This window comes from Thermobia domestica, chromosome 15, assembly GCF_964235325.1.
Source record: "Thermobia domestica chromosome 15, izTheDome1.hap1.1, whole genome shotgun sequence".
In the NCBI taxonomy this organism is placed as follows: domain Eukaryota; kingdom Metazoa; phylum Arthropoda; class Insecta; order Zygentoma; family Lepismatidae; genus Thermobia; species Thermobia domestica.
In genome coordinates this window covers 44,063,367-44,080,845 of record NC_137468.1, presented here as the reverse complement: position 1 = coordinate 44,080,845, position 17,479 = coordinate 44,063,367, and the positions used below count along the sequence as shown (strand labels likewise).

At 37.1% G+C, this 17,479-nt stretch overlaps 1 protein-coding gene across 1 annotated transcript in view; it reads right to left on the bottom strand.

The window, feature by feature from the left end:
- LOC145671014 (uncharacterized) overlaps nt 1-17,479 on the bottom strand; it is a 115,629-nt gene that overhangs the window by 86,405 nt on the left and 11,745 nt on the right. The window contains exon 2 of the mRNA XM_081739658.1: nt 1,860-2,043. Coding sequence (XP_081595784.1) covers nt 1,860-2,037 — 178 coding nt within the window. The 5' untranslated portion in view covers nt 2,038-2,043. The remainder of the gene's footprint in view (nt 1-1,859; nt 2,044-17,479) is intronic.

Below are 17,479 nucleotides of genomic sequence, written 5' to 3'. Positions count from 1 at the left end.
TGACGCAATATGGTTTATATTTTGTTTGAGACTTTTGTATCATCCCCCTCCGGATAGATCTAAAATCAGTGAACAATAAAAAGATAAGTTATCCCATCTCCCATTTTTTAAAACAAGTTCCACGATTATTTTCGTAAAAATTATTCGATTTTGATAAAAATTTATGCTTTTTTTTTCTTTGAGGCTTTCCCGCAGCCCTCAGTTTTTGGGATAAAAATCAATCAGGAATGAACAAATAATTTAACCCCTAATATAAGGTAAACCCCTCTTTCCCGATTTAAACTCTATTCCAAGGTATTTTAATGCTGTAAGAGGCTCTTTTTCTTCCCAATCATCCCCAATAATCGGATATGAAATCAATCAAGAACGAGAGAATGAATTCTTCTCCTCCTCCTCAGCGACGCAACTAGGGTAGTTGTCGCTCGGGGCAAGAACTCGTCTTAGCCCCCTCCCCTACCACGCAAACCAAAACGTTCCCCGACTACACCTGATATTGGCATCATATAGCAATTCTTCTATTCTAGTTTTTCTTCAAGTGCTAAAGCTTGATTTCAAAATTGCAGTACATAATTTAATTTTTAGTCCAAAATAATTAAAACACCAAACTAATCTGTATTTGATTGCCAAATAATCTGAGAGTAGCATGTTTGACATATTCTTATAGTCTTATTATAATAACTGCAAATTAAAATGTCTTTGGAATTATATCAGGATGTGCAGGGACCACAAAATTTTTGAACGGTCCCTAAATTGAGTTTTTGTAGGTTTCTTTCTTTTTCTTTTCCTTTTTTTTTCATGAAATAAGCACATCATGCTGAGTTAAGTAATAGTTTGGGTTTGGCTACACTATGTGTAGTTCTCTAGATATAAGGCCTACAAGAAAACTTTTATCTGAAATATATTTGATCGTTTGATCCAAAAAGTCGTTAAAGAAATTCAGAATGGACATTTTTCTTTGCTTTGGAAGAGACATGAATTCTTACTTCTGAGAATTGAAAATGAAATGATTTTTTTTTTTAGATTTACGTCCCACGGTTATGTCCTATAGGCTAAAGCAGACAGTAATGATGATGATGAATAAAATAGTGGAACGAAGAAAGTGGAAGGAAACGGGAGAAGCCCAAGAAAACCCAGGCACATGGTATTTATCCATCATAAAGCCCACATAGCGTAAGCTAGAATCGAACCACCAATCTCAAGCGCTACCACTGAGCCACCATTTCTGAGAATTGAACGTATAATTTCGAATCTTATGATAATAATGTTTATTCTCATTCTGAATGATGTTGTCAGCGAGACTGTCATAGTGGAACTGTCTCAACTCAAAAAAAAAAAAAAAAAAAAGGCACTGTTTCTATTGAAAGAAGTATGTCTCCTCTCGTGTTTTGTCAGGGAAAGTCTATCTCGTCTTATCTCGTGGGCAACACTAATTCCAAAACCCCGTCCCCACTCCCGTTGCCTTTGTATTATGCTAGGCAATTTTTAATAGCAATTGCTTCTTCACTTATTTTAGGTTTCATCTCCGGATTTGAAAGGCGTAATTTCAGCTTCAACCTCTTACCACAGTTTAGGACTAGCTGCTACTTTATGATGTCCGGGTATCAAAATTATTTACAGGGGGAAAAAGTGGAGAGGGGACAAAGTTGAGCCAGTATTAAATACACAAAAATAGTTCTGCGTAAACTACGATAAACATAAGACATTGTTGAAATCTAACAACCACTTTTGGGAGTTTGAGACAATAATGCTTTAGTGTGTCAGGCCTATGCTTTGGGTAGAAAAGGTTTTACAGTCTTAACTTTGCTGTACAAGAAATGAAACACACTTAGCTAAATGAGACCCCAGTTATTTATACCCACCTACTTGCCCGTCTTGTTCTAGCCTAGCAAAGTGCAGATTAAGGCGAATTAATTGTTCTTTTGTGAACTTGAGTTGCGTCCCGGACAACACAATGTCTTCGCATCCACTTTTGTCTCGCATCACTGGCCCACTTCGTCGATGGCCTGGTAGGCAACCATGGCTAGGAGAACATCCCATTGTGCGCTGCAATAGAAACAAGAAATTATTTTATTTCAGGAAAGCATTTCACACGGAAAAACGTTTGGCTACTGTTATTTCACATATAAATGAATTGTACTTAAGGAAATAAATACATTTTTCATGTAATATGAGAAGTGTCCAAATTAAACCCGTTCGGCATCCCTGGTAGGAACAATCGATGACATGATTGTATTGTTGTAGTGGTTCGCATAGTAGTGGCACACACACACACACACACACACACACATATATATATATATATATATATATATATATATATATATATATATATATATATATATATATATATATATATATATATATATATATATATATGGCATTAATGTAGCAAACACTGTGAAACGTTTCCTGTCTTACCGCGAATAAGGTTTGAGCCATGGCAGTCACCATCCCAAATCCGTTCAAGTAGAATCAGCAAACAGTTTCTGAGTGCAGGGGGATGTCAGCCAGCGTTGCCAGACTCACAGCTCGGAGTTATTCCAAAACCTGATCGAAATTGTGCTAGATTCGATCAAATTATGCTAGATTCTCATAATTACTAATTCATGAGTTTTAAAGAAAAAATCTCTAAAATTAAAAATAACAACTCAGGATGTAGAAAGGCCTTTCTATTATTTTCCCTTTTTTGTTCCTAATTTAAGCAAAAAAAAAAAAAAAAGATTGAGGTTCCAACATAAACATTAAAACTTCTGGAAACTAGAAGTTTTTTTTGTACTTTCTGATGTTTTTCTTTTTTGACTGGCTATTTTTCTTGTGATGCATCAATTTCATTGACAGTTTTAGGCTCTCAGTTAAAAAAACTCTTCTTCTAACTCATTTTCAGAAACACTAAATTGTTTTTACTCCCACTCCTCTTCTCTAAAGTCATCGGTAAAGGGATGATCTCCTTCGGTTTCAAACTTGCTTCGAACAATAAGACTGCCTGTATGGTTTACCGACTGTATGAATCAATGGAAGAGGATACATTTCTGCCGTTCTTTTTCTTCCCACGACCAACTTCTTTCTCATCTCCAGGTTTTGCGGCTTTTTGATAAACTTGCTGAAATTATGCGAGATTTGAGCAGGATGCTAAAAGCAAGATGCTAGATGCTAAAAACATGCAAATTGTGCTAGATCTAACATCATTATGATAGATTTGGCACCGCTGATTGTCAGCTGGCTAAGATGTTCTATCGGATGAAGGACATCTATGGAGACGTATGTATATTGATTTTGAGTTTAACGTTCCTTTCAGACGTATGTATATTGAAGACGATCGTCATGAATTGGGCACAAATGTTTCGCACAGGTCGAACAACGACAAACAATCTTTCCCGTTCCGGTCAGGCTCATGTTGTTGCCACAGATCACAATCGTATTGCAGTGGATGAGTGTGTTCGCCGGTCCACTGAAGAAGGCATTAAAAGGTCGTTGGTTTCATGGTAATGCTGTGGTTCAGGATGCAATAAGTGAATGGTTCGCTTAGCATCTGACTGATTTCTACCTGCACAGAATTTGTCGGTTAGTGGAACTGTGGGACAAGTACCTAATGTCTAGGAGGACTTCTTCTGAACTGAAAATACCGCAACTCAGTCACCATGTATATGGATGCTTCTCCTGTGCACGTATTGAAACAAAATGCATCTACCGATAACTAACTAACTGTACGGGTTATGGAAGTCGAAGGTTCAGTGCCGCGTTCACAAAACCTTTCCATTGACTTCTATCCTTAACCATCTGGATCCAGTTTCTACTTTGTTTCTATTTCTGCGAGATCCATCTTAATATTGTCCTCCCATCTGCGCCTGTGTCTCCCTAATGTTTTTTTTTTTTTTCTGATTGGATTTCCAGTTAAGACTTTAAAAGCGTTCCTGCCTATTCTAGTTACATGACCTGCCCACCTGAGCCTCCTAGACTTAATAACCCTAACAATGTTTGGTAAACGGTATAAATTATCCACTTGTTCGTTTTGAAGTTTTCGATATTCTACATTCACATTCCTCTTGCGTCTAAATACTCGTCTCAGGATTTTATTCTCAAATACTGTCAGCCTGCTTTCTTCCCGTCAGAGTAAGCGACCGTGTTTCGAAATCATACGTCACAACAGGCATGATTAACGTTTTATATAGGCTATTTTCAGCTTCAAATTTCTCGACAGAATTCGCGACGACAAAAGATTTTGAACTGAATAATAACAGGAATTTAATGCTTTCAGTCGTCATTTAATATCTTCGTGGATGCGGTTTTGGTCTCTTAACATTGATTCTAGATATTTGAAAGTATTATTTGATATTTTAACAAATCCATAACTTGCAGAATTACGATCCCACCGAACTTCCATGTATTTAATTTTCAACTTACTGATAGTCAGGGGCGGATCCAAAGGGGCGATCGTGGCGATCGCCCCACCAGGAGAGGACACTTTCTTATTTTATATATAAATAAAACCCATTCCAGAGTTTGGAGCTCTTAAAAGTAGCTCTAAGTAGCAGTATTACAACCCACCGCCCTCCCCCCCAGAAGTCCGTCCTGGATCCGCTCCTGCTGATAGTGGATACGTTTTTCATTTCATTCTCCCACATAAAAGGCGGTACGCAATGTTGTCAAAACGTGGACACAAAAAGTCGCTAAACGAGGGTTTAACTGACTCCAATTTTTGGTAAAAGTCACAAAAAAAAAATAACTTATTTTTTAAACAATTGTCATTATTAAGTCTATACCTTATGTGATTTTTTTTAAAAAAATAAAAACATATGTACAGTAAATAAAATCCTAAAAAGAAAAGATCCAACACCTATTTTACTTTAACTCATGCTTTAATAATATAATTGGTTTGCTGTCGGTAATGGTATCTATCATATTACTTGTGCTTCTTAACGGAAGCTCTGCAAACTAAACGATGTTTAAGGTTGGAATTGTACTCCGTCAGAGGGCAAGAAGTAACAGAAAGCAAAACAGGAATTTGGAAGGGTGGCTACGTTGTATAGTTGCCCAACTCGTCGTCACTTGCGCTTATTAAAACCAACAAAAGGAGACGCACAACGAACATGCATGAAAGATACAAAATCAGAACTAGTTCCAACAAAATGATGCTTGATTACAGAAGGATGAGTTGTTCGTAGCACAAGCTAGATTAGTAAGATGTAAAATCAATCTTTAAAAGTCACCAAAAAATCGCCAATCCAGAAACATTACTTTTTTGTCGATATTTTGGAAGTAGAATCCCCTAGACTTGGTGACTTTTCTCTCAAGTTAGCAACCATGGCAATACGCGCGACTAATCCTTTAATACGAATTGTAGCACAAACTGCCTATTTTTACACACCTTGAAAATGCTTTTGATGTATTAAAGTAGCATTTGGGGAAAACAGCGCTTTTGCTCTTCTACTTAAGACATATATTGATATCTTTAGAGAATTCATATGTAAAAATGGAAAGAAAAGCAATAGAGTTTGCGTTTACGTTTGCATGAGCTCTGCAATCAGACCTAGCTTCTATTTCCTAACATGGTAAAGCATATCTTGCTCTTATTTTCTCGTATTGTCGACAAATGGTTGCAGTCGTTTGACAACCGCAAGTCTACTTTAGTAATAGTTATGTATTCGTTTACTTAGCAGCGCTTGATTCAGACATCTCTTGTAACTCTAGTGCAACTGATGGACGGACTGTGTAACTGGATATAGCAACAACTTTGAAGCTCTCTCTGATGATTTAGTGACATAGTCCCGGATTCGATTCCCGGTGGGAGAGGATCAAAAAATGAAACATGTTTAAAGTATTTTCTGGAGGAAACATCAGAGTAAGACTCGCGTTTCTGTAGTGTCAATCTATTACTGGCTGAAATACCGGTATTAAATATGGTGACTCATGTCAGCAGAAATGAGACCTAATGTACTGACCGTTCATAACCCAACTAGAAACGGTCTGGTAGATCAGTAACCATTTACTTTAGCTACCTATAACGTACGGGTATTTATTTTTATTATAAGTATTAAATAGTGTCACGGAAGTCTACAGGAATTATTTGGAACCTGCCAACGTATGATATCGATGCACGGTTTTGCTATCGGAAAAGTGACTGAGAGGAATACGTGGAAAAAGGTAGGGGAGGATTTAATTTAGGAGAATGGTTGGTGGCGTACTAATGTCCTGGACGCACAGAAATACCATTTTTCGTGAGATTAAGGTTTGATTCGAAGAAAGATGAGTTGGGATTGCGGCGTTAATATATCGTAGTGGGGACGACTGGGTAGCTGCTTGAAAGACAGAAGTAGTCAACTCTGGTTTAGAAGGACACCATTAACAGCGAGGGAGTCGATAAGCTAACCATACATCACTCCAAAAGCATGAATACCACAAGAAAGTTGGAAGGCTTTAACCCCCCTAAGAGCTACAGCGCCAGGAGTTTATTCTTTTTTTTTTTTTTTTGGTTGAAAATGCACTATTACGTGGATTCACAGGTATGACACGTATGCCAAAAAAAAAAAAAATCGACTACGACATCGACTTTTTCTGATTTGTTTTATTTATCTGTCATCATTGCAGTTTTCAATCCCAGGTTTTATGTCTGTTCCTTGATCTTTCTATGTAGTTTACTAAGAATTGGAGCTACAAACTGCTAAGTCACAGAGCATCTAATTGCAAACGGCTGGTCTATACTAAAAAAATGTCGCTCAACACAATAAAATATATTATAAAAAGGCACATTGGTGCATCACATTTTCATTTAAATCACTATAGTACATAAACTACGACTACTGTAGGAAACAGCGACGAATGTCTTCGTGTAAATATGATATTATATTGATATCTCCTGCGTTTCAAAACATAAAGTGAGATTGTAACGGATGAGGGCCTTTTCCATGTCGGAAGCTGCGGCATTCTCACGCAAATCATGTTTACAGACCTTGGACTGTGAAAACGGAAGTTAACAATTTACCTTTGAATAAACAGTATAACCACCACCTGTTTGAGAGCGATTTTTTTTTTTAAAAAAAAAGAAAAGAATATAATCAACACTATGTAAATGGAATAGACATTTCACTGAAAAAATTTCCTAAAATCGCTGTATTCTTTTCCCCTAGGAATTTGACGATTTCAGATATATAGGCTAATTGCAGTCTGTACTCATCTTTTAGAAACACCTTAATAATGAAAAGCAGTGTGTTTAAAATGTATTCTGACACATCATCTATTTTAATGCTTCGTTTGAAACTTTTTTTTTTTAAATCGCCGTCTTATTACGTGAGAGAGTTTCTTTTGCATACGATTATCTTTTTCCTTTTGCGATTGAAAGATACCTACGTTTTTACAACAGCAAAGGTGTTCACACAAGGTATGTTATCATTCAATATATGTCTTCAACTTTTAGGAGGCGCACGAGACGAGACCAGACAGAATTTTCGTGACAAAATTTGAGCCGAGACACAGCTCTTCCAATAGACAAATATACATATTTCGAGTCGAGACATCACTTTTACAGTACATTTTCGAGACGAGACAGTTTCAAATCTTGTTTCATGAATATCCTTAGCAGAGAAGGAGTCGAGCAAAAAAAGCTGAAACCTTTATCCTAGTTAAAAGCTAAATTCTAGATTTGAAAAAAATCTATAACTTTGATCGTTTTAATCAAGGACGCGCCCCGCGAAGTGAGTATTAAAGATGAGAGCTATTGTGGAAATTCTAAAATAGGTATTGATGTGTTTTCGGAAATGCATGTTGTTGAATTTAAGAGAGTGAGTAATGGACCATAAGAGATATTCATCGTTATCATCATAGGTATTTTGCCATTATTGGCAGGTTACTCGCCATAACTGAGAAGCTTTCATGCTCCATGGTCTTCACAGGTCTCATTATTTTAAATGAGAGGGCCAAATACCGAATTGCATGTCTCTAACTTTTAGAGATTCCGAGATATGGCCATTTTAAGATAATAAATGCAATCCCTCTTTCCCGTCGAATTTCCGAAAAATTCTGTCTTAATGAAATCTTACATCACAAATCCTATGTCCTACTCAAATTTTAAATTTCTAGCTTAAGCGGATTGGCCTCTGGGAGTTGATCAATTAGAGAGATAACAAACATTACACTCCGTACTTATTATAGTAAGTAATTCCTTCTTCATCGCACAGAGGTTGATACTTCATGAGTTGAGTTGATTTTGAGCTTAACGTCCCGATCAGCAGCGAAGCTATATGAGACATGGGCCTGGTACTTCATGAATTATCTGCAGTTGCTATAGAATTTGAGTGCTGAATAGCACATAGTACTTAATTATCAACTATAGTATGGTTTGCAATATGTTAATTGCGCGTAGTAGGAACCTGACCATTTCTGAGAAGGAGAACTTGGTCCAACATACCTTCTTTTAGCTTTACCACTGAACTATAACATAGGGTCTATACGGGTTACTAAGACATAATTCCTGAAGAAAGTTAGTTGTGAGGAAGTATAAGTGAAAACTGTTATTTAAAAAATTTGGTCAGGATATATATATATAGGGTGAACGGTAACTACGTGGACAAACTTGGACGGATGATAGTACATCTAAAAGAAGCAAAAAAGTCCTAGTGAACATGGGGGAAATTCCGTCCCGTTTAGCAATGACAGAATGTCGAAAGCGTGGGAATATGAACTTCAGAGGCCGACAGCTTAGAAACAATACATCTTAAAAACATCACTTAGAAACTCATACCTGTTCTATTGACAAATACATGTTTGAAAACGCGTGCGCACGGGATTCCCCAAAGGAACGAAGATATTCCCGGACATGTTGTAAAGGAAAAAGAAGCATTACGCATTGTTAATCCTATGCGCGGCTCGGGAGAACATAATGTTAAGCGCCACTTCCGGTGAAATTAATTTACTAGTAGTTGAAATATTTTGGAATCGAACCATAAAACAATATGTAGGTGATTTAATTTCAGAAATGTCCTACAGATACCAGGGAAAGCTTGTATAATAATAATAATAATAATAATAATAATAATAATAATAATAATAATGCGATTTCAGTGGTAGATTAGTAAATGTAGTAGCAGTTCTATAATTTTAGTAGTATTTTTGTAAATTTAACAGTAGTTCGGTAAATTTTAGTAGTAGTAGTCTTTGAATTTAGGGAAAACAACCTCGATAGAAAATCCTGGCCCTCCAGAATTGGTATCAGGTTGGTAGTCAGCTGTGAAAACAATTGTCAAATCAAATATGGATTCTCACACCATCTTAATTGTATACATAGTAAAATTATATTTAATTAAGCAGTAGTGTACTTACCATCAATACTTTAGAATGTAGTGTGTTCACAGATATATTTTAATATCGAAGTTATGTTAGATACATTTTAGATCTCCAGAACTGTGTTCTAAGTTAGGATATGAAGTCTTAAAGAACTGCAATGTCCTTGCGTCCGTATGTCGACAGATAGCTGTAAAAAGAATAGGCCGAAACGATTTCCTGATTTAAAGCCTGTATTTCAAGAATAGATTCTATCCCTGCCAAATCCGTCTATTGAAACTCGAAGTGCTGAAAATCTACTTCTTCCGCACTGATAAAAATATATATATATATATATTGTGTGGAGTACGTAAAAACGTAGGTTACATGTGTAAATCCTGTAGTTTTTGGACTTAACGTACAGCAAACGTATAACTGAAAAATTATATTTTATACATACATTCCGTACAAGTGTTCCGAATAAGCATATTTTCGATACAAACGATAAAACTCTATATAGGCGGTCAGGATCTCACATACAGATGGGCGTATGTAACATATACATAACTGACGTATGTAACATACGTATGCGTCCGTATGTGGTATCTGGAACATTGTTAGATGTCAGACATCCTGCAACGGCATGATTTAATATCTAAAGGCAGTACATAATGTAGGATATGGATAACGTATGCTCCGTACTGATTTCTGTAGTAAACATAAGGATACCGTATATTTGTACCGCTGTCCGAATAACGGATTTTTCTCAGTGCGGTTTTTAAAACTATTCCCGATATACAGTAACAGTTGAGGAGAAACGATTTCTTGATATGCATTCAATGCCGTAAGAGCTTAGATTCCATTTCTGCCGCTTTCTCAGTATTAAAACCAAACTGTATACCGTAGTCGGGCTACTTCCGGATTCTATATTCGATCCTGACAGAGCAAAAACGTTAAGGAAAAATGAAAGATTATCTTTGATACAACTTTAGCTCTCTTAAAAGATGTCCACTGGTGGATCCACAGGTGGGAGGCGGTAAGGGCGAGATATTTATATACATTTTTATAGGGCTATACACATAAAATATTGCAATACTTTATTCTGATTTGATTTTAAACTCCGTATTTTAAGCCTACATTTAATTATCTAGCAGGTGACTTGCCTCGCCCCCTCTTAAATGTCCCTCCTTCTACTAAAACTTCACAATATTGGACGTAATAGGGGGGAAAGTATGAATATGTTTCCTTATTTTATTCTTTTTTTAAAACAAATTGTAAAAAGAAAAAAATAATTATCCTTTAAAGAAAACTGGTTTTTGGCCATATCCATTTATGAATGACTAAAAAGCAAAACCACGAGATCCACTTTCATATACATAACTTCTGTTCAACTAACGACCAACTGGCTGATGCGATGAGTTTTCTCTGCCATGCTTTTCTTTTCAACTTAAATTTTCATTCATGATTATATTTCTATCTATTGTTCGTAGAATCAGTGAACTACACGTGTGTGACAACTGTGCCCCACTTTAGGCTTAACTGAAAGGTGGCAACTCTAATGCTTTGACTATTCGAGAATGCGTTTCCAATGCGTTGCCACCCTCAGCGAACGCGTCCTAGGTAGCTACCAGTGTTGCCAAAGGTTGAAACAAAAGTCACTAAATGGAAAGTGAAATGATTCCATTCTCTGTGAAAAGTCGGTATATTTACAATAATCCCCTTTTAGTACAACATATATGTTTTATTTTATGATCAATATTATTTCAAAGAAAACAAAAATGTTAGAGAAAACACATTACAAAGTTCACAAAGAAAAAACTTACACCCATTTCACCGTTTAGAGATATTGTGCGTTTAGAGATAATTGGTAATGCTGTATTATTTGTGCATCCCAACGGAAGCTCTGCAACTTAAATAACATTGAAGGTTAAAATTGTTCTCTGTTAGAGGACAAGACGTAGCCTATCAGAAAACAAAGTGGGATTCTGGAGATTTCATAAGTAATACAGGTTGTATATTTGCCAAACTCACTGACGCTTGGGCTGATTGAAATAAGTGAAAACAAAACAAATACATGAAAAGTGCTTCCAATTAATAGTGCTTAATTTATTCGCAAGACAAAAGTAGCCAAATTATCATTTAAAAATCATATTTAAAAAGTAGCTAATCGCTAATTTTTTGTCGCTATTCTGGAAGTCGAATCCCCTAGATTTAGCGACTTTTTCCCGAAATTAGCAACACTGGTAGCTACTCGGTAATTTTACTTTCTTCAGAGTTATAAATCACACTGTTAGCCAGTCAGGGTTTCCAGGTCTTTCTTGCCAGGTCCAGGTCTCTAATAGCAGAGTTCCAATACTCTGGACAAAGCATCTTCCAGGCAGCTGTTTCTTGCTAAAATCCCCCTTGCCTGGCAACACGTCTTCCCCTTTTCTCCTTTCTTAAGTTCCCGGCTATTTGTTAGGTTTGCAAAGCATTTTTATTGCTCATGCGTACGCTTGGACTACGCTGACCATGTATTTAAATGTGGATGGCTGACCACAAAAGCAAAAGCAACAAAAACGCGGTGAAAACGTCAGCTCGAGCGTATTTGGTGCGTTTCAGAACAATAGACCGCCTGCTGTTTAAAATATGTCAAAAGGAATGTCAAAAAGGAAAGACGTATTGCTAGGCAAGGGAATTTTAGCATGAAACAGCTGCTTGGAAGATGCTTTCTGCAGAGTATTGGAACTCTGCTATTATAGACCTGGACCTGGCAAAAAGACTTGGAAATCCTGACTGGTTCGCAGTATGATTTATAGCTCTAGAACAAAGTAAAATTACCGAATAGTCTCTTTGATCGCGTTCGCTACAGTGGGTAACGCTTCGAAAACGCATTCTCAAACAGCCTAACCCTTAGACATCTTTTAAACAGCAGGTAGTCTATTGTTCCGAAATGCACCAAATACGCTCGAGCCGACGTTTTCTGCGCGTTTTTATTGCTTTCCAATTTGTAGCGCAATGTGATTAGCCATCCACATTTAAACACATGGTCAGCATATTGCAAGCGTACGCATGAGCAGTAAAAATACGTTGCAAATGCTTCAAATAGCCGTTCACTAAGAATGAGAGAAGGGGAAAACGTATCTAGAGAAAGGGAGAAACGTATGCTATTGAAATATACCGACGAAATAATACAAAATGTAAAAAATAAAATGTAAGCCCTACATAGAAGTGTAAAGTCTGGCTCATGATAGGAAAGGATAGAAGGTTGCGTGAAAGCACGAAAGATTCTGTCCCAAGGACAAGAAGAACAATTTCTTTGCTCATTGATAACTAATCTTTCAGCATGAAAAAGGTAAGATTGAAATACATATCTGTAGTCTATACCGATGTTTGTGTCCACTTTATCGTAACACTGTATATTTGTACAGTACAAATACATGTGCTTGTTTTTTTTTAATCGTAATTGTTACATATCTTTTGCAAATATGAGAACAAAGAGTGTGCTTTTTTAAATGACTGCGAGGACTTGGACGTGTGTTCCCTGTGAATATTTTTAACAGAACAATAAATGACAGTAAGTTATAAAATCCATCCAGGTAAATCGTAACTGAGCCTAGAGATTGCATGTATGTATTTTGTTCTCGTTCTGTATGAAACTATCATCTGGACTTGAAAATTGTAACGCTGAGTAAACACTGTGCTTTATGCGGGGCGTTGTTTAATCAAAGGAAGCAGTAACTACGGACTGCGTGTTTTCAGCTGACGGTCATTTCCTCACTACGACTCGTTATCTGATGTCGTCCATCCAAATTCCAGCATTATCTGAGCACTCAAGTGTATTAAAACCTACATTGAAACTTTATCTTCCTTCCATAATCCAAAAAACAGAAGAGAAAACTTTTTTTAAAAAAATGAAAAGAGACATTTATTTTTTATTCTTTCGCTTTTTCCCTTTTTTCTTTTTTTACCCTTTCCATTGGGCGGGCCTTAATATGTTATGTCTTCTCTGTGGACATAGTATTTGTAGACTGACAAATGAAATGGATTGGAGGATGTAATACTCTTATGAACAGTTATATTCAGTGAAGATTTCAGGGAGTAGCCCGTAGGGAGGAGGAGAAAATTCCCCCAACGCAAATCTCTGATCATGCTGAAATTGAGTTACCTATCTTTTCACAATACTACTTTCACCCCCCTTTGTATTCAAAGTCTTTTCCCCTTATGGGTGGAAATCTGAAACCAGCACTGTGTGAACTTGGTTTGGATTCTAATGGCAGAATTATACGAGAACTGATGTTGCTAAGTTTTTTTTTTTTTTTTTTACAAGCATGTAAATATGTCACTTAAGATAGGGTTTTACAAACTGTGCGCCGTGGTGCTCTGATGCATGACTCACATGGGGTCTCGAAATATCTATAAACTTTTACTGACATTACCCGTAGCCTTAGGAATGTTAAGTATGGTGACAATTATTTGGATTCTGGCTCAACATCAAGAGTTATCACAGGCTTCACATGAAGAATTGTTCGTGACTTTAAAATATGAACCATTTTTTAATACCAACGCTCTAGCTCACTGGAATTCCGCTTCTCATGCCGTCAGAAATGTCAAGCAATAAGGAGTTTGGTCCGAGAAAATATAGGTAACCCTTCGTACTCAAGAGATTGTATTGTCATTGAGGGACCAAGAGTTGTAAAGACAATTGGGGAGCTAATAAAATTAGAGAATTAGCGTACTTCTATCTAGAAAGGAGACGGACGCCGATGTGGTGACCACACGACACCCCAAAAGTATGAATGCCACAAGCCGGCTGATAGGGCCTGGCCTCTTTGGGCTGTTGCACCAGGAGTATAGTATGTACTGATTTCTAAAGAATTCGGTTTACCAAAACTCCCTTAAACCTCGTCATGGCCGGTCTCAAGCCCGCGCTGAGAAAAGTTAAGGTATCCCCTCTGGACAGTGTTGGGTAAGTTACTTGTAAAAATGTAACGCGTTACAAGTTATTTTACTTTCTCTTAAAATGTAACGCGCTAGTAACGCGTTACTTGCCCTAAAAAGTAACTGTTACTTTACTTCCAAAGTAACGCGTTACTAACGCGTTACTTTTAGGTCCGAAACTTGAAAAAATGTGAAAAAATTATGACTTCAATTTTCCGTACTACTATTACTACCGCTATTATTATTATTATTATTATTATTATTATTATTATTATTATTATTATTATTATTATTATTATTATTATTATTATTATTATTATTATTATTATTGCACGTTCTGAATCGCTTTATGTAAATGCAAGGACAAAATTTTCTTGTTATATGAACATTTTCATATAATGTAACATTGATAAAATGCCATACTGCGTTACTCGTATTCATACACAAGAGAAAGTTCGAGCGAGTTTTCTTTGAAACTCGATTCGACTAGAAACAGACATCTTTGAGCTCGACTCGAAAAATTTCCTCCAACTCGACTCGAATTGGGGTCGAGTTTCGAGTCGAGTCGAGCCAAATCCGGTGTGTAGTTTCGAGTACATTCTTCAAGTATATTCTATAGACAGTATAATTATTATCAATGACAGTACTACTACTACAACTTCTATTATTATTATTATTATTATTATTATTATTATTATTATTATTATTATTATTATTAATAATAATAATAATAATAATAATAATAATAATAATAATAATAATAATAATAATAATAATAATAATAATTATAACAACACTGTATATAAAAATTAAAGATAGACGGTTAGTATTTGAATACTAAAAACTAGTTGATTGCCAACCTCGGTAGTCAAGTCTACGAGTCAAGGACATTCTTCACGAGCTTCTGAATTTGGGTTGAGGGTCTAGGTTGAGTATTCGGGTTCGAGCCAAACACTATTAAAAGTTATAGGGCACTGGCCAAATATCTTCAAAACTGCTCGGCCCGGGTTTAGAATTGTCAACAAGTTGAGCAGCTCGGCTCACAGCTCATTCACTATCGACCCGAACCGAGAAGTGAGCCGAGCCGACAGCTCACCCAACGACTCGACTAGAGCCCTCGGCCCAGTTGAGCCGAACCGAGCAGATGGCTCATCCCTACCAAGCCAGATCAAGCCAATGGTTCACCCCAACTGAGCCGGCTCGAGCCATCTTTTCAGTTGAGTCGAGCCGAGCTGAGCTTGTTATAAAAAATCTCTTGTGGTCTCGCTATCGAGACGAGACAAGATGCGAGCAGTGTCCCCTCTCGTGAGCAACACTAAAAGTATTCCATATTACTGTTTAGCTTACATTTCTCATGGCTTTCGTTTTCCAGTGTAATCAGGCTATGATTTCAAGACGAGTTGAAACGAACGAGTCATTTATCAAACTCGACGCGAAAAACTGAATCGGCTCGGAACTCGACTCGAGGATATTACATTTGACTTGACTCGAAACTGGACTTGAATTCGAGACGAGTCGAGTTTTAGCTTGACTCGTGCTCATCCCTATGCGTTAGAAAAAAATGGTTGCTTATTATTATTCTGCTAAACTAATTATATAATAACAATGTGGTTATGTAAAATTAAAAATACAGAATATAGAGAAACATTACACTACAACTAATAAAATGAGAACACATTAACTGGGAGTGAATCAAAACTTTCCAGTAACTCTAAAATCGATACATGCTTTTTAAAGCTAGTTTCAAACTCTATAATCAACGGGACTCTAGGATAAGCACACAGATCTGAAAGAACTCCAATATTACATACCATCAGCAAACTATTTTCTAGTAATAAAGTAGGCCTGCTCATCAGAACACTGTTTATTCATATTAACCCCTTACTGTAAATCGTTAATTATGGCACCCTAGTTGTTAATAAATATTTTCCATCGGGGCACTTCAGACACTTTACTTTTAAATTCTTTCCACCATCATCCTCAGCTCTTAAGAAAAAAGTATTCTTTCAAATGTTCGAACGGTAAAATATTTTCGTTCTCCATCTTTATAAAAACAACACCAATCAAAGTAAAATAGACTACCGGTATCATTGCCCTCCTAGCTCACTCACTGAATGTATTGATTTGGAGCTGTCAAAATCTACGACAAAATCTTCCAGGTGCTTGCAATCAGTACACGTGATTTCCCTAAGGCTGTCCTCATCAAAAAACAGCAAGTGGCACTACGATACTATCTGTTCCTCTGTGTGACTGTGATTGTCGGTCACTGACATACGTAGTTCATCCTCGATTGTTTCATTCTGAGAAATTTACTTACAGGAAAGAAACATTTGTTTCCCATAGTGGCGTATTTAGGGGGGAGGGCTTCCGGGTTTAAGCCCCTTCCCCCCCGAAATCTTACTCACTATAGTAAAGTATATGAAATATCTTGCTGAATTTTCACATTTTCAGGCAAAGCCCCCCGAAAGTTAACAAAGCCACCCCCGAAACAAAATCGTAAATACGCCACTGGTTTCCGGAAAAAAAAGATATACATATATTGTAGATACTCATCCAAAATGTAACGCGAAAAAAGTAACGCAAACTAGGTACGTTACTTAAAAATTTGTAACGCGTTACCGTTACAGTTACTTTGGAAAAAATGTAACGAGTTACTAGGAAACGTTACTTAAAAAGTAACGCGTTACTTGCGTTACGTTACTTCCCAAGACTGTCTCTGGATCGATTTGAGTTGCATACATTGTGGCAGCTTAGTAACGAAGGAGGAGATTGGAATTCAGGAAGTGCGTAGAAACACCTTACTCTCCTTGTGCCCGCATTGTATCACTACCATACTTAGCGGGTATACATGGGCAACAAACTACTGGGAAATAATGGCTTCGACTGGATCTCCAAATGACAATTAACCCGTGCCATTGGATCCGGGAGGATACGTGCGACCTCGTCACGGCCTAATCGAGGTAGGTAGAACACTTTTGTGAACTGCCGCTCCTACCGGCGGAGCCGAGTAAGGCCAGCCTTCGAAATGGGCAACTTAAGTCGTGCCCTTGTGTATACAAGAGATAAGACTACATGGTGGTACCCCAATACGTATAAAGGAGGTAGTTGGTGATGCAAGCTAAAGAAGACGGTGAGGATGAGAAAATGAAATCTTTAAGTTTTACGTCCCACGGTATGCCGGTTAGGCTAAAGGAGACGGTGATGATGAGAAATGAGTGAAATGGTGGAATAAAGAAAGTGGGAGGAAACGGGAGAACCCCGGGAAAACCCACGAGCACGATGTTTGTCCACCACAAAGTCCACACGG